Raw genomic sequence first — 18149 nt, forward strand, 5'->3', positions numbered from 1 at the left:
TATATTTTGAGTAAAAAAAAAAGATGTCTGGATGGAAAGCAAGCGAAGTGGGGGGGGGGGGCGTGGCTGGCCAAGTGCTGCTCTTCTGAAGACCTGCTGTGTCAGACTGCTGGGTGTCAATGACATCCTACCCATAAAGAGGGTGCCCTCTCTGGATCAGCTGTGTATGGCCGCCACACTGGCCAGGCGAATTCACGCACAAGCCATAAGGCTAATAGATGAGAATGTGTGGATGAAGCACGCACATGTACGCGCAGCAATCAGCTGTTATCTCAGCCGAAGTGACAGGATCAGGAGTCCTTGCATTCACTGGTTGCCTATACAATCCGCCAGTGGCCCCCAATGTCACATGGACGAGGGCATGGTGACAACTCCGACGCTGCATTACATGACTATTATGTAAAGATATCGAACACATATCAGTCAAAAGGGGGATAAATAGAGGTATTAAGATGAGTTCCATCCGGTGTTGTTCCAAAGGAGATTATTTATCGTATTCATACTGTGATGACTCCATAATGTCAGTCTTCCATATGGGTAAGATGTTCTAACAGTAGTATGATGTGTAATACAGCTGTAGTGGCCTGTTCAGCCATGGGAGTGTGGTGCGGCTCCAAGAAGCACAGACACGCCCACCTGAAAGGCCTGTTTTCTCTTTTCTTCTTTTTTTCTAGAAAACAAAAAAGAATATATAAAAATAAAAATAGTCAGGTGAGCGAGTCTGTGAGTATTAGACGTGCGCTAGGGTGGCCAGAAAATGTATAGGATTTTTCTTTTTTCCAAATTTGATATCGCACACCCCCCTATTTTGTGAGAATCATTGAAAAAACAATGCCTGTGAAATTTTAAGCCAATCCAATAAGCGGAAGTGGTCTCCCAGAGGCATTAAAGATCAGTAAAATTCTGTAGGATTTGGCGCATATGAAGTCTTTGTCCAACACTATCACAAAAGGTCAGCTTTCATAATGTCTGTAAAATACCAATTACCAACTGATGCAAAATCATCTCTCAAAAGCTCAATGGCCTGTCAAATAAACTTCAAGAGATCCAGGCTCAAGCATAAGAGATTTGGAACAGTTCGGCAGGGGATCAATCGGATCACACACACATGCACAGGGTGAGAGCTCATGCTGACTCTCCATGGAATCCAACCTCCCAGCTGAAGTGCACCGTGTATCCTACCCATCTGAAGAGATCCATGCTTGATATTGCAACCACAGTCTTTTTCATGAAGAAAGCATAGACATTCAGAGGTCACACACAACAAAGCAGTATGCAGTTATGGACATGAAAATTAGATTTTATTTGATATCATACTTAATCACTGAACACTACTAAACTGCTCAATGCTTCAGAATGTTAGTGTGAACTACAAGTTATTATAATAGTCTTAGTATATAATCATTTATGTTTACTGTAATAATCTAAAACATTTGCTAATTGTTGTTTCAGAGTTCTACAAAAGGTGCAGCTGATTTCAATGAAATCCTGACAAAGTGACAAGCAGCAACAACTGATGTACCAGGTGGTTGACAGTGATGCCGGTTACTCTAATCTAACCACTTTTTTTAGTAATGAGTAATCTAACGCGTTAATCTTTCCAAATCAGTAATTAGATTAAAGTTACTTCTCCAAGTCACTGTGGGTTACTATTATTTTTACATTGTGGGTCCATAGCAGCATTAAACTTGGTCCGTGGGCAGGGGTACGGGGTTCGACTGAACTGCCCACTTTAAGCAAGCTGTGAGCTTTTCATCCGCAGTTTTCTGCAGCAGCTACTCGTCCTTACCTTTTAAAGCACGGTGACAACAGCGCACCTGCACTAAGCTTTACAAAGACATTTTTATGCTTTTTTCTCCTTTATTTAGAATTCTGAGCTGAGCCGCTCCGTAACTACTTGCTAAAAACAGCTGATCCTCCGTGACGCGTCAACAACTAACACTATTTTCCACTCAAATGCACCTAAACTCTCTTTCTGAGGACCACATGATGTGAAAACGCAATAAAACTTTCTTACCTGTAAATCTGCTCATGTTTTCTGCATAAATAAATGTTATCCATTCTTTGTGCTCAAACGCCAAAGCAGGGGGGAATCCAGATTGAATGGGGGTGTGGGGCAGGGATGTGCCTCCCCCACAACACCCCTAGATTAAAGGTCCAGTTTTGAAGCCTTTTTTTTTTTTTTACTACAACTACTAGTGCTACTTTATACAAATAATGAATGTTTATGAGAATATTTCATGAATATTTCATGAGGTGAAAACAATGTTTCATGCTTTCAATGTTCCATTGAAAGAATGTAAAAACATTCATTATTTGTTTTATATAACGGCTAAAATAGATCATTGTCATTTGATATTTTATTAATTTATAAACAACAGAAAAGGGACTTACATTTTGCTGTTCCACTGTGATGTATAGTCCAGTGATGCTGTGCACTGATTTCGGATTTCCATATAAAAAAAGACTTTGTGTAGTTTCTCAGTCCAGCCAAAAATCACATCAGCATTTCATGCATCTTCATGCATCCAGACGGCTTACAGTGGAGTGGATTTTGTGTGTGTGCGTGTGTGTGTGTAGCAGCGTCAGTTAACTCAATCAAATCATCATGTTGCTGTCCCATAGTGTAATGACACTGGCGTAATGACACGAGACTCGTTGAAATTTCTAATTTTGCAAAAAATAGTGAGGCCTTGGGAGACCACTTAGACATGATGGATTTTCATGAAATTTTAACATGTTTTCTTCACCATTTCTCCTAAAATGAAGGGGTATGCGGCTTGAAATTCAAAAATAAATTTTCTTCAGCCACCCTAACGTGTGCAGGTCTGAGACGCACTGACACTGATGCAGCGTCTGTGATCTAAGTATAAGTCTGTTTAACTGAAACCTGGCACAAACCCCTGGATTACTTTTCCCTAAATATAGCGACACACCCTGGATTCACTTACATTGAAAACCCCCGTTCTGAAGAGCGGGGCGGAGGCACGGCAGTTATTTTCAACAAGGACATTAAAGTCACTCCCATATCACTCCCAATTTTTCATTCTTTTGACCATATTGCTTTTAAATTTTCTGGTCCCTCACCTCTGGTCACTGTTGTAATTTACCGTCCCCCACAGCCCAACCCCTCCTTTCTCTCAGAACTCACTGACCTCCTGACCCAAATAAGTGCCATCTCATCATCCATCCTTCTGCTTGGTGACTTTAATTTTCATGTCGACAATACCAATTCTGCCACTGAATTCCTGGACCTTCTCAACTGCTTCAACATCACTCAACTAGTAAACTTTCCCACTCATTCTCAAGGCCATATCCTGGATCTAGTGTGCTCTACCGGTGTCACAATCCATAACCTTGCAAGCCATAACCTGCACATTTCAGATCACCATGCCATCACATTTAACATTAATATTTCCCTTACTGTCACCAAAACAAAACATACAATAGTTTTCCGTAATCTCAAATCCATCAACCCTGCTGCTCTTTCCTCTGTCCTCACAACTAAATTATCCACCTCCCCTCCTCCATCATCTGAAAATCCTTCTGAACTGGCCACCCACTATAATAATACTCTTTCCTCCTGCCTTGAAGAACTTGCCCCAACTAAAACCAAAATAGTCTCCTTCACTCACACTGCCCCCTGGTACACCCCCGAGCTCCATAAAATGAAATCCCGCAAGCACCAGCTTGAGAGACTGTACAAAAAATCTGGTTTGACTGTTCATCTACAAATGTACAAAGATCACCTACAACAATACAAAGATGCCCTTAATTCTTCCCGGTCTAATTACTACTCCAGTCTCATCCACTCTGGTTCCAATAACCCCAAATCTCTATTCTCTACCATTAACACACTCCTTAAACCCAATAACAACATTTCATCCTTCACTACCACCAATTGTAATAGCTTTCAATCCTTTTTTCAGTCCAAAATTGACTCCATTTACAGTTCCCTCAACCTTTCTTCTGTTCCCACTCCCCCTCCAGACCCTCCTCCCCTCAGTCCCAAACATCAGCTTATCCCCTGTTCAGCTTACAAAAATACTATTTGGCATTAAAACCCCCACTTGCCCCCTGGATCCCATCCCCTCCCCCCTCATTAAAACCTGTCTCCCCATAATTTCTCCACTGATCACAAAGATCATAAACTCCTCACTGTCCTCTGGTTCTGTTCCACAGTCTCTCAAGCTGGCAGTTATTATGCCCATTCTCAAAAAACCTGGTCTTGACCCCGATAACTTCATCAATTTTCGGCCCATATCCAACCTTCCCTTTCTGTCTAAAATCCTAGAACGGGTCATTGCTGATCAGCTCCAAATCTACCTCAGTTCTGTTAGTCTATTTGAACCTTTCCAATCCGGCTTCTGTCCAAAACACAGTACTGAAACAGCTCTTCTCAAAGTCACCAATGATCTCCTCCTCTCCTCTGACTCCGGCCATCTCAATATTGTCATTCTCCTGGACCTCACCGCTGCCTTTGACACCATCAGCCACTCCATCCTCCTGTCTCGCCTCAAGACCTCCCTCAACATCACCGGCTCCGCCCTCTCCTGGCTTCAATCATACCTCACAAACCGGCAACAGTTCATCCACGTTAACCGCTGCTCTTCCTCCATAGCCCCCCTATCTCAAGGTGTTCCCCAGGGTTCGGTACTTGGTCCTCTCCTCTTCATTCTCTACATCCTCCCTCTCAGAAGTATCATCCGTCATCATGGTCTCCACTTCCACTGTTATGCTGATGACATACAGCTTTACATTTCCACCACATCCATAAACCTTAACATTCACTCCACCCTCACCCACTGCCTGTCTGAGTTAAAAACTTGGATGCAACACAATTTCTTGAAATAAAACACTGACAAAACAGACATCATCATCATCGGCCCTAAAAACATCACAAAATCAACCCATTTTTCACTCTGTTTTGACAACACTACACTCACTCCATCCCCCCTTGTCCGCAATCTTGGAATCCTTCTCGACCACACCCTCTCATTTGACCCACACATTAAACAAATAACCCGGACTGCATTCTTCCATTTGAAAAATATCGCACGTCTCCGTTCATCCCTCACTTTCTCCGCTGCTGAAACCCTTATACATGTTTTTATCACATCCAGAATCGACTATTGCAATAGCATCCTCTATGGTTTACCTTCCAAAATACAGTATATACAAAACTCTGCTGCCCGTCTCCTCACCCACACCCGCACTCGAGAACACATCACCCCTGTCCTACAAAACCTCCACTGGCTCCCCATCACTCAACGCATTCACTTCAAAATCCTCCTGATCACTTTCAAAGCCCTCCATAACCTGGCCCCCACATATCTCACTGACCTCCTCCACTGCCACACTCCATCACGCTCTCTCCGCTCCTCCGACACAAACCTTTTGTCCTTTCCCTGTAGGACCAGGCTCTGAACCTGGGGAGACAGAGCCTTCTCCATCGCTGCCCCTACCCTCTGGAACTCTCTGCCCCAACCACTCCGTGCTTGCCCCGACCTCCCCTCCTTCAAGGAAGAACTCAAAACCCACCTGTTTAAGTTAGCTTTTAATGTACAGCCCTGATTTTTAATGTTTTTTTTCTTAGCGTTTTTATCTTTTTCTTTTGGTTTGTAAAGCGTCTTGGAGTGTCCAGAAAAGCGCTATACAAATAAAATGTATTATTATTATTATTATTATTATTATTATTATTATAACATTCAGGGATAGTCCCCCTCACGTGTCAGAGGATTCATCTGAATTATCATGTCATCATGACAGTTAGACTCCGTCCACACAGCCACAGTGCATGTAAAAGCATCACAGAGATGTGCTGACTAGGTGTGACACACGGTGTACTTGGTGTGATTGCGTAATGTTCACTTCTAGTGCACATGATGATTGCGACTTTTCACCTTACAATATCTCCTTTGTGCACCATACAGGATGTGGAGCTCATTAGGGGCACAATCAGAACATGCCAACGCAATCAGACTGCTCTGAATGCTGGTGGGTTGCCATTTCAAATGCCACTTCATATGCCAGTTGGAATGCTATTCAGGCTAGCAGTCACACAGCAGTACAACTGCCGTATGGATGTTGCCCAGTTCGACTGCAGCACGACAATAGTGTACCTGTTCTCTACTTTCGTGGTGCCCTGCCAATTTGGCGTATTTCCCTATGTGCCACACGAATGCTTGAATGCTGTCCAAGGAATTCAAATGTAGCTGGTATGCAGCACGACTTGCACAAATGTCGTTCGAATATCAGTTCATATGTCATTCGTTCTATAGGTCGAATGCAGTTCGATTGTAGGTCAAATGTCCATTCCTAGGGCAGTACGAATGCGGTACGACCGACTCCACAACCGTTTGGGTGTTTTCCAGCATGAGCGACAAGCGAATGTGCCGACTGCTGCAGAAATGCTGTAAGAGGCATTCAAGTGAAGCTCAAATGCAGCACAAGTTGCATGAAAGTTGTTTCATACCAGCATTCGTGCGATTCACTTCGACATGGCAATGTAGGTCCAGGAAGGAGGCAAACACACAGCAGATAAAGTATCTTCTTTTAGGCAGGTTGCTTAATTGTTTTAAAGTTGCTTAATCATACTTTCTACACGGCCCTACATAATGAACATGAAAGGAAACATGTGCTCTGCTGTCACACACAGGGGAGTACTTTATATATTCCACCAAACAATAACAATATATAAAAAACAATATATATAAAACCTCCAGTTGCTGGCAGATGGAGAGACTGCAGGGTGGGTGTGACAGAGAAGAATAAGACTGTGTCCAAGAAAACAAAAACAAACAAACAAAAACAGAAAACACAATCATTCTATTGACCAATGTGTGTACATGTGACTCACCATCCATATCAAGTCTCTGCATGATGATGGCGAGCTCCACCTCACTGGGCATGTACCCCAGAGAGCGCATAGCCATACCCAGCTCCTGCTTGGAAATGAATCCATTACCATCACGATCCAGCACCTTAAACGCCTCTCGGATCTCTGCCAAGACAAATAGGAAAGTGAATCAACACCCACATCAAAACACAATGCTGCCCAGCTTCCAAGCTGCACAAACGTGGACAGCAGTCCACAGTCATTTTGTTCCTCCACCTCTTCCTATTGACAACCTCTCAAACTGGACGTCTTTCCACCCAGCGCTTTGAGAGTCCAACTCTAGCCCATAAAGCAGACCAGTTGACAGTGACGAGAACAGGAGGACCACAGATGACTGCTTGCTCAATAGTAGCGAGTGTTTAAGTCAGGTCACATTTTCCATGACTTCCCACTTCTTCCCTTTATTACTTTTTGCTGTCATACATCATCATTCCCACACCTGTCGGTTCCTCCCTAACTCCCTAACTCAGAGTTGGACTGTGTGGCTTCACACCACTGCTTCAGTGAGATTAATTCCACACATCATTTCATTTTCTCCACCTGCTGTCACCTCTGCTCATTCCCACATTACCATATGTTGTGAAGCTTTTGTTTCCTGCAAACACTAATATAAACTTGTCTTAAATGGGGAATATAAATACATACATCTTCAATGGCTTATTTGGGATCAGGTCATGGGGGAATATATACACATACACACACACACACACACACACACACACATATATATAAAATGGACAAAATTCGTTATGTGTATAAAAAGGACAAAATCTGCTATATGGATGTAACGGATTAGTTACAGTCAGGAGGCGCAGAACGATCTGCGGGGAATCCCCAGCACCAAGTAGATTAAACGCCTGACCTTGAATAAGGGGCCTACCTCCTTTAATGGCCAGGTCAAATCTTCATCTGAAAAAATAAGCGCCTGCCTTAAATAAGCGCCAGGCACTATGTGCATTAAAAGGATTATATTTAGTCAAGTCACTCCTTTTTACTAAGCTTGATTTGTGCTTCTCCTGCTCCATAACTCCGTGTCCATGCAATGACTTCGACATGCGCATGACCCTTTTGAAGTTCTCCATCTCGTTGGTGGGTGTCTTAATGCAATTTGGTGCAAGAACACTGTTTTTTTTCTAGATCAATTGTCCCTCAATGAGCTCCACTTCTTTATACGATTATCAACCTCCAAACTAACGTTACAGTACGTGCAATTTCTCTCCATGAATTGCAGGTCATTTGAGCATCTTTTTCAGACATGGGGCCAAATACAATAGTATTTGTTTTTTAAAATACTTAAATACATTTTTTGGAGTATTTGTATTTTCTGATTTTGAATTCAAAGTATTTGTATTTCAAATACATCGCCGAGCCCAAGTATTTACAAATACTTTTACAAATACTTTTTCAAATACTTTTCAGACTTGGGAATCTCTGTGACACCGTGTTGAGACGCATCAGAAAACTATAAGCTCCGTGTTATTGTGATTGAGATACAATAATACAATATGCTGAGACGAGAAGATATAACATTTTATTATTGTTTTGTGATATGGTGGATACAAAAGGATGCAATATTGATGGAAACACAATATATATTGTGATAGTTTGATTATTACCTGTGATATCATAATAGAGAATTTGTGATAAAACATTCAATCCTTTACTTATCAATAGTATTTGGTCATGCTATTTTCACAATAAATTGTCACCGGTTTATCAGTTTTTGTGTCGATTTGTTGTTTATAGTTTATAGAAAGTATTTGTATTTGAAAAAGAACAAAGTGTTTGTATTTGTATTTGGAATTCGAAGTATTTGTATTTGTATTTAAATACAATGCAAAGTATTTGACCCCATGCCTGATCTTTTTCTGTCTCCTTGTTGGTCATATTTGCGGACTTTGCTGCTAAATGTATTTGTAATGTAATTGGCGAGTTCACTGCACAAACTATTAAAACATGACAGGAGAGGAAGGAGTGAAGACGTAAAAGTGACCTACTCAACCCTTGTGGTCTTCGTCATTTAGCAGTTGTGTGTCAGGCTACGGAGAGGGTTCGCATCCACGCAGAGAGCTCTGATCTAAAGTGGTTGCCTTTAGTTCACAACACCCAGGGATATGTGTGAAACTTAACACCATATCACAGTGCAGGCAACAAGCAGCATTTTGTTAATAATCCCCACCCTTCAATTATGGCTTACTTCATTTGGACACCAGGTCTGAAAAAATAAATGCCCGGGCATTTTAAAATACGGTACCCAGTTTCCTCGAATTGACTTGTATCAGTGCTGAACTTCATTTCGTACCTCTGTTACTGGGCACATCCAGACTGACCTGTCCAGTACATGTGAGAGGCTTTTAATGGAAATACATTGTGATGGGGCAGGGCGTTTTGTGCGAAGTGCATGAAAATCTGTTATACAAAACCCGTTATATATGGTGTTTCTTACATGGAAAACCATTTAAAAACATTGAGACTTTGGCTGTTGTCTAGTGAGTCCGAATATCCGGTTTATACGATGATGGTTTAGGCAAGTTTTACTGTATACAGTAATTTTCTTAAAAAGAACACCTGAAATTTCAGCTACAATTTGCCAGAAGGTACATTTGAGTTGAGTTGTATTTAAATGTTAAGAATGAAAGTCAAATGTATATTTTCCTTTGTGCCAGAGACCCAAATTATTAGACTATGTATGTTTTTTAAATCATCAGTCATGTCTTTACCTCTGTATTTCACCCTCTTCTCTCATTCTTTTTCTACTATTTGTGTCACAGAGCTTTGGTCTTTTTGATATGGTGCCACACTGCCTGTTACATTATTGGACTGAGTATAAGCTGGTCCTTAATTCTTGAGCACTTCACTCAAATGTGATAGACTGGTGACCCATCCAGAGTATGTCCCACCTCCCACCAAATAACCGGGATGATATGCTTGGAATATGTGTGTTTTGAAAATGAATGAATGGATGAATAAATAATTCATTGAGCAGTGAATGACTAAATAATGATGAAAGTACAGCTACAATTTGCCAGAAGGTACATCTGAGATGCAAGTTTAGATCTGATGTTTTGTTGAAAGAAAATCCTCCTCTGTACCACTTCATCATGAAGCTGTATAACTGGGGATAGAAAATGCAAAACATGCACTATGCACAATTTCTCCAATCAGCCACAGAAGCCTATAACTTCTTCTGGCTTTCCTCACTCTTCTCCTAATTGCACAGTCACTCAGTTTTAGAGAACTGTGTACTCCACACAGATTTACCACAGAGTGCCATACTGTTTGTATTTCTTCATAATTGATGTAAATAAAGATAAAGACATATTCAGTGACTTGGAAATCTTCATGTATCCATCCCCTGATTTGTCTTAAGAAAACTGGCAACAAATCATTATTATTTACAGGTATTATACCAAAGCGTTCCCTTACTTATGCAACCCATCATCTTGGCTTTTACATTTTTAATTAATTTATATCAAGTTGTAGAGATTTGGTTTCAGATTGTGTTTAAGGAAGATAATTTTAGAAATATTTATTTTTTGTTTATGTTGTACTTTTTTTGTATTTGAAATGGCATGAACAAATTAAAATGTGTGAAATACCAAGAATTCCAGTACTTTTGGAGGGCACTGTACTTCAGGGTAGACACATTTTAAGAGGACAACTTTTCTATAGATTTTACTTAATTCAATCCCACTAACAAAAATCTATTAGCCTAAATAAAAAAAGAGTTGCACAAGCCTTTATTTGTCAATTAAATTTTAATGAAACAATTTTTTTTTAATTTATAGCTGTTTGAAACACTACTGCCTGCATTTTGAGGGACAAATTTTGCGAAGTAGTATTAATATGTGATATAACTCGACAATCAGGTAAAAGCTCACAAAACTGTTTTAATAACACTAACCCAAATCGATATAGGATCGAATTGAATCAAAATAATTGATTCTGAATCTTAAGAATTGGAATCAAATCGATTCTTGAAATTTGATACCCAGCCCTAATATATATATATATATATATACATACATACATACATACATACATACATACATACATACATACACAGTGGTACCTACGTTCTAAAAATAACCCGCAATGGGCGAAATCCGCAAAGTAGTCAGCATTATTTTTTACAATTATTACAGATGTTTTAAGGCTGTAAAACCGCTCACTACACACTTTATACACTTTTCTCAAACAGGCATTAACATTTTATCACTTTTCTCTCCTGTGTAAACACTCTCAAAGTTCAAACCTTAGTAGAAAAAACTCCAGTATTATAGAATGAAACCAAAGATCAAAACCTGTTTTCAGACCCAAATATTTGTTTGAGAAATAAAAATAGAACGTTTTCCTATAAATAATTATGATGGCTTTTAGAACTAACGAATTAAATTTTAACGATCAACCTACGAGGTTGGACACATTAGAAATTATTAATAGTGACTCAACAGTATTTCACAGTTCTTCTGACCGCACCTCTGCGTCCTGGCGCCGCTCCGCTGTCGCGTCTTTTTCCACTGAGTCACACCTCGGTGCAGGTGTCTTTTTCCGAGTGAAGAACACAGTTATGGGTAGTTGTTGGCGCTCTTTTTTTCTTCTGAGCGAGAAGATTAAAAACAGACACACGCAGAACACAATGCGCGTGCTACTCCCTTCGCACACTGCCTCCGGTGTTACCGTTGCGGGGTACAGATGCGGTACCCGCAAAGAATCCAAGTCATAAAAAAAGATATAAACCTCTCTCATTGGCCACAGAGCTCTGCGGCTGAGGTTACCGAGACCATGCAGCGCTGCAAATCTTTCCGAAAGAAGTCCTTGCACTCCACATCAAAACAGTGAGAGTAGTCTCTGGACCTGTTGCTGGAGTTCAACGCAGCTCCGCACAGCAGACAGTGGGGCGGTGTGAGTGGCCCGCTGCGGCGCTTATCGAACCCGCAGACTTAGTAAGCGCATCGGAGGCCGGTGCCGACCGGTGCCGTGACCAGCCCGCCTGATGAGGACGAAGAACACAATGTGCTGTTAAAAAAAGCATGCAAAGCATTGCACTAAAAAAAAATCAGTGAAACTGCGAGGCCGCAAAAGGTGAACTGCGCTATAGCGAGGGACCACTGTATATATATTGTATATATGCATACATGTATGAAGGCAGCACAGCATGAGGTGAAACACTGTGTGAGAAGCAAAGGACAGCTACAGGAGAATGATGGAGCAGAAGCTGAAAGAAAACAGCATGAAGGAGGTCTGGAAAGATGTGAAAACCATCACAGGCCATAACACAAAGACCAGAGTCACAAGCTACCGACCAGGTCAGCCTCGCTTCTGCACACCGCCGGTAGCCGGAGCACTCTTCCGGGCGACTTTGGTAGCCAGCTGTTTCCTCTGAGCTTTTCCTCTGGTGGATTTAGGGGCAGTCTGTTTGGTTCTGGCCATATTAAAGCTTCCTTCAGATCTGCTCTGCCTATTCTGCTGTGCCAGGACTCTGTGTCGCTTTAGAAAGCTCCTAACACTCCACTGTTTGATGCACAATAACTGCTGGTAGCCTGTAAAATGAGCGACCTGCCACATTTTTAATCACCTCTGTTTGAACAACCAACGACAGCACAAAAGTTGACTATTGCTGAAGTTTCACCAAATGCACGTAGCATATCACAGCAGCCACCGTGTCGTAATCCAGAATGGCCACGGGGCGCAAAATCATGCGGCCGATACATCACATGAAAACCCTCTATAGTGCACACAGACAAACACAGACACAATAGAATGCAAAGAAACATATGTTTAAGAAACATAATGAAAATGAGGGGCCTGTAATGTCTGCCACATTTTTCAAATCTCTTTTGTACAAACTAGGTCATAAATATAAAGAGTGGCAGATAGGAATCAACAGAATAATATAAATGTTGCATGAAACTGACAAATATGATTATTTGAAACTGTGATTCTCACTGGACGAGCATTTCGAAAGGGGAAAGAATTAATAAAGATGTATTCAGCAGGGGAAAGAATTAACAAAGATATCAAAGACATCAATAAATCATTTTTATCCATGAGGGCTATAATCTGAATTTAGGTGACATTTGACCTCAAGTGAAACAAGGAAGGTCAAAGTCAATCACTTATCCCAGGTAATGGCTTATAAGCAAGGCCTATCACTATGTGCATGCCAAATTGGGAGGCAAAATTTAAAAAATTGCGACCAGGAAAGTTGTTTAGTTGAATTTAGTGTTTGACCTTCCCATGACCTTGACCTTTGACCTTGAGCTTGATTCTTCTGTGTACTGAAATATACCTTACTAGCGCTGCTATATGTGAGAAAAGGAAAGTTGTTTTGTTGAATTTAGTGTTTGACTTTCCTGTGACCTTGATCCTTTTGTGTAAAGAAAGTTACCTTGCTAGGGCTGCTATATGTGAAGTTGCAAGAGCCTGTGATGTAAACTATGTGCTGCACAACGAGTTAAAGGTGAAAAATGCAATGATTACAGAAAACAAAAACAACCCCCCCCCCCAAAAAAAAACAAACAAAAAAACATACATACTGACAAACATATCTTGCAAAACTTCGTTATATCCTAGGACAACTTCCCCCCAGGGGGTGAGATATTCTAGGATATCTTACTCCCCCCCATATCCTTCCTCCCTCAGCACCCCCCACCACCACCACAGCGGCAGCCCCTTCCTCCTCCTCCCCCACCTCAACACAACCTCCTCCAGACATCACTGTGGATGTCCTCTGACCATGTCAGAGGACATCTTAAGCCCCTTACTGGGCTTGTATACAGTTGCCTTGTGATGCATGTGGAGTATTCTGGAAAACTGCGCACATTTGGTGTAGTCGCTGTGTCAGTGGGTGTGTGATTGCGTGTGTTTGCATTCCTAGTCTTACTGTGCTCCGTTCTCAAAACGGTTCATGAAACGCAAACGGCATTCACATTTTCCAACGTACAACTGGACACACTGCTGTCTCACATCAGATCACAAAGTTCAGAGTCTGTTGCGTGCCCCCCCCCCCCCCCCAAAAGAAAAATATTCCCATTTTAACTCACATACTTAAACATCACGTTTCTTGTTTGACCATGAGAGAGAGAGAATGCACTCTGTTCTCAAAATGGTAAGCCTCAGTCCCACCAAATAATAAGCCATGAATAATGAGCCACACATGGGTGTGTCAGCGATTACTGAAAGAATGATCCACGTTTTAAGCTATAAAATGTATCCGCTACTAAGGCGCCTCTATGTGCCTCTCTGTACCTCACCTGTGCCAGATATCAAAAAGGAAAAAAGGATCCAGATGAAACAGTGTTCTGCGATTCCGGAAGCGATTAGAGGTGTTTTCAACTGCCAAGCTCTGACAGAAAATGATTAATCCGCTGCAAAATAATAATTTAATACACCAGGTACTCGGATAATGGGCTTTTAACAGTTCCGTCCTCACCACAAACATGCCTCTAAAATCCTCGTTTGTCGTCGTAGCACCTCGTACTCAAAATGCTCCATGCTGTTGTTGCTAAATTTTGAACTTGTTGAAATTAGCGCCATGCTCAGAGATGAGCTATGTTAGCTGAATATTCTGCTTCTAAGAGCCTCTCAGAGCCACTATTCTTCTACGATCATTGAATACCTCATCTCGTAGCAAAAAAGAAAAAAAAAAAAAACATGCTGTGTGGCTCATTTTTCACTGTTCATTATTTGGTGGGACCGGGGCTTTATTGCATTTCCTTATGAACAATGTTTAAGGCTGTTAATTATGCACGAGACAGACATGTTGACAGACACGTTGCGTGCATGAGAAGTGGAGATGGACAGTTAACCTGCACGTGGAAATGTACTCCCGCTGGCGAGCTGTCCATAAGGAGGAGTTGATGGACTTTATTAACGTGCCACAATCAGGTGAGAAATGAAGCAAAGTGAAGCTGCTTCTGGTGGCCGCAGTTTCTACTGACGCAACCAAGGTGTTGCTCAATATTCATGAAGTGACCTAATCCCAAGATGTCCAGATCCACCCAAAATAGCCAAAGTGTCATGCTAATGTGTCTATTTGTAATCACAAGAAGGAAGCTCAATAACAAAACCATATTTGCAGCATATCATCTTGAGATATGTAAGAATATATGGTAAAAATATGAATATAATAGTCAACTGTCCACACTGGCATGGGGGGGATGAAAACCTGTATAATTCGATACTTTGTTAAAATTAGCAATTTTTTCAACAACTATAAATTGTGTTTAAACAACCTGGTATATCATTTAAATGTGTAGATGTGTTCCATTATATCACAAACCATCATACAAAAAGGTCTATAGCCATAGCTGGTATATTTCTTCGATTTTGAACTAATCAAACATACAAACGACCTGCCCAGTTTTGGGTTTTCTATCATTATGAGGCCTTTGTGGAAGGCAGATCATACTAGATAAACCAAAACTGCCACAATTTCCCAGCTCTACACCAAACGTTAGCCTGGCATGAGCACTTTCAAAGCTGTGAGACATATAGGGAGCTCAATATTAATGTGCAAAGTTGGTAGAAAACACAGTTTTCATGATATGTGAAAAATTCACAAAAAATTTTAAAGGCTGTAACTTCAAACGTTTTCAAGATACAGACCTAATATTTGACATTTCACCCTAACTTCGGAATGTGATTAACATATAAAATTGACAGAATAAAGCTGAGGGGTGACCTGGGAATTTTTTTTCCACACTGGGTGATTTCAGATGGAATGACCCAGGTGTGACTTGAGTAGGTACGATACGACACGATACGATACACTTTATTGTCCCTTCTGGGAAATTTGTCTTAGACTCCAAGAGCTGCACAAGTAAAAAGTAAAACTGCCATGACATAATTACATAACTCATACAAATTACATAACTTAATACACACATCAATCATACATACTGCACATCCCTAATACACATCCAAATTACACATGCCCGTATTACACAGCGGTCTCCCATAATAATTCATGCATATTGCACATATCCCTGAAAACACATACCCCTATTGCACAGCCATCTCCCACATATGGTTAAGGAAAATACTAACAGTGAATAAATAACACTAAAATAACAATGCCACCATGTCATTAACGCACAATCTTACTACCTATCCCAGGAACCATATTTAAGACTCTAATTGATGTGGGCACAAATGAGTTTTTAAAGCGATTCAATTTGCACTGAGGGACTCTGTATCGCCTACCAGACGGTAGGAGTTCATACTCAGGATAGAGGATGTGAGAAGGATCTGACAAAGCTCGCTGCGCTCCTTTGAGAACAGACTGTTCATACATGGACTGCAGGGAAGAGTTTCCCGTCCTCCCTACCACTTTCATAGCAGTCTTCACCAGACAAGCAAGCCTGGATTTTAACTGGACAGAGAGAGTACCGTACCAAGATGACATCCCATACCGGATAATGCTTTCCAAAACAGCCTGATAAAACAAAAACAAGATTTTCTGCTCAACCACAAACGCCCTAAGTCTGCGCAGAAAATATAACCTCTACTGTAGATGGGGAAAACATGCAGGGCAGGTGATCTCCAGGAACAGGGTTTGGAGACCACTGGTGTGGAGGATGCCATCCTCTACCTGCAACACCATGCCCACTTGCACCTGGTTAAGGGATGCAGCATAGTGAGGATTGTTTTCCTGGAATTCTCGAGCGCCTTCAACACCATCCAGCCCATTGTGCTTCAGGACAAACTGAACAGGTTGCGAAGGGACCCCTGCCTGGTCACATGGCTATCCAGCTACCTCACAGACAGGCTACAATATGTCAGGCTGAGGGACACCACATCTGACATTGTGATCAGCAGTGCTGGCACTGTGCTTGCCCCTCTTCTCTTCATGCTGTATACCTCAGACCTCTGCTACAACTCTGAACTGTGTCACATCCAGACGTTCACAGATGAAACAGCCATTGTTGGATGCATCAGGGATGACAGAGAGGAGTACAGGAGCCGAGTGAGGGACTCTGCTGTTTGGTCCCACACAAACCATTTACAGCTCAAGATCTAGAAGTCAAAGGAGCTGATCATTGACTTTGTAAAGTCCAGACCAAGACCATGGCCAGTTCTGATCGAGGGAGATGAGGTGGAGGCTGTGGATTCCTACAAGTACCTCAGTCTGTGGCTGGATAGCCAACTGGACTGGACAACCCACACCAACCACCTGTACAGGAAGGGGCAGAGTAGGCTGTACTTCCTGAGGACGCTGCGGATGTTTAACATTCTGCAGGAACCTGCTGTGGATTTTCTAGTCTGTGGTAGCCAGCGTCCTATATTACACAATGGTGTGCTGGGGGGGGGTAGCACATCCGAGAAGGACACATCCAAGCTGGACAAACTGATTCAGTGGGCTGGCTCTGTGGTTGGCATGAAGCTGGACTCTCTGGTGATGGTGGCAGAGAAGAGAACACTGGACAAATTGCTGGATATTATGGACGATGCCAGTCACCCTCTGCACACCGTCATCAGCAACCAGAGGAGCCTCTTCAGCCACAGACTGCTCCTTCCCAAGTGCAGGACCAACAAACTGAAAAACTCCTTTGTCTCTCAGTCCATCAGACTGTACAACTCCTCACTTAGGGGGAGGAGGAGTAACAGGAAGACAGAGGATGGGAAGGAGAGGAGCAGTGGTAAGTAAGCCAGTAGTTCTTCCCTTGCCAAGGGATTACTAAAATTCTAACTAATCTAAAACATTCCACATGACTTTTTATGAAGGTGCCATCAGGTGCACGGCAGTGGAAGAAACACCTATGCAGACATAATCCAAATGGAATGTGCACTGTACAGAAAAATGGAAAAAGGATTAGTTTCATATTTAGCTCGTCTTCCATGGTGACGGGTTTTTAGTTAGTTTGTGCTACAAGTTGTCATTATAACAGTAATCGGGGCACAGATTACTTGTCTGACGTGTCGCGCACTTTCGATGATAGTCGAGCTGCATGTTCACTTGTGCTGAATTGACACTGGAGCTTTCAGAAGCCTTGAATGAACCATAAACAGCAGAAAAAAAAATAAGATGAATATCTCCATCTGATGTCCGCTGAGATTTAAACACTTACAAAAGTTTCTGATAACTCCATGGACAAGGAATTAATTTTGTACTAAATAAAATGCACTTTTGTAAAAATCGCAGCACACTGCCCCAATCATTATGCATCCACTGGCTGTGATATTGAAATGAAGCTGCTCTTATTTTCTGAGTTCACATTCAAACTCACGCCACTCTGGTCATGTGAGA

The 18149-nt window shown here is 41.7% G+C and overlaps 1 protein-coding gene across 2 annotated transcripts in view; it reads right to left on the reverse strand.

Annotated features, from left to right (window-relative positions):
* The window catches only part of caln1 (calneuron 1), a 346229-nt gene that overhangs the window by 193074 nt on the left and 135006 nt on the right, over positions 1-18149 (reverse strand). For both annotated transcript variants that reach the window (XM_034168559.1, XM_034168558.1), the window contains exon 3: positions 6860-7003. In XM_034168559.1, the coding sequence (XP_034024450.1) occupies positions 6860-7003 (144 nt within the window). The remainder of the gene's footprint in view (positions 1-6859; positions 7004-18149) is intronic.

This window comes from Thalassophryne amazonica, chromosome 4 (assembly GCF_902500255.1).
Source record: "Thalassophryne amazonica chromosome 4, fThaAma1.1, whole genome shotgun sequence".
NCBI lineage: Eukaryota > Metazoa > Chordata > Actinopteri > Batrachoidiformes > Batrachoididae > Thalassophryne > Thalassophryne amazonica.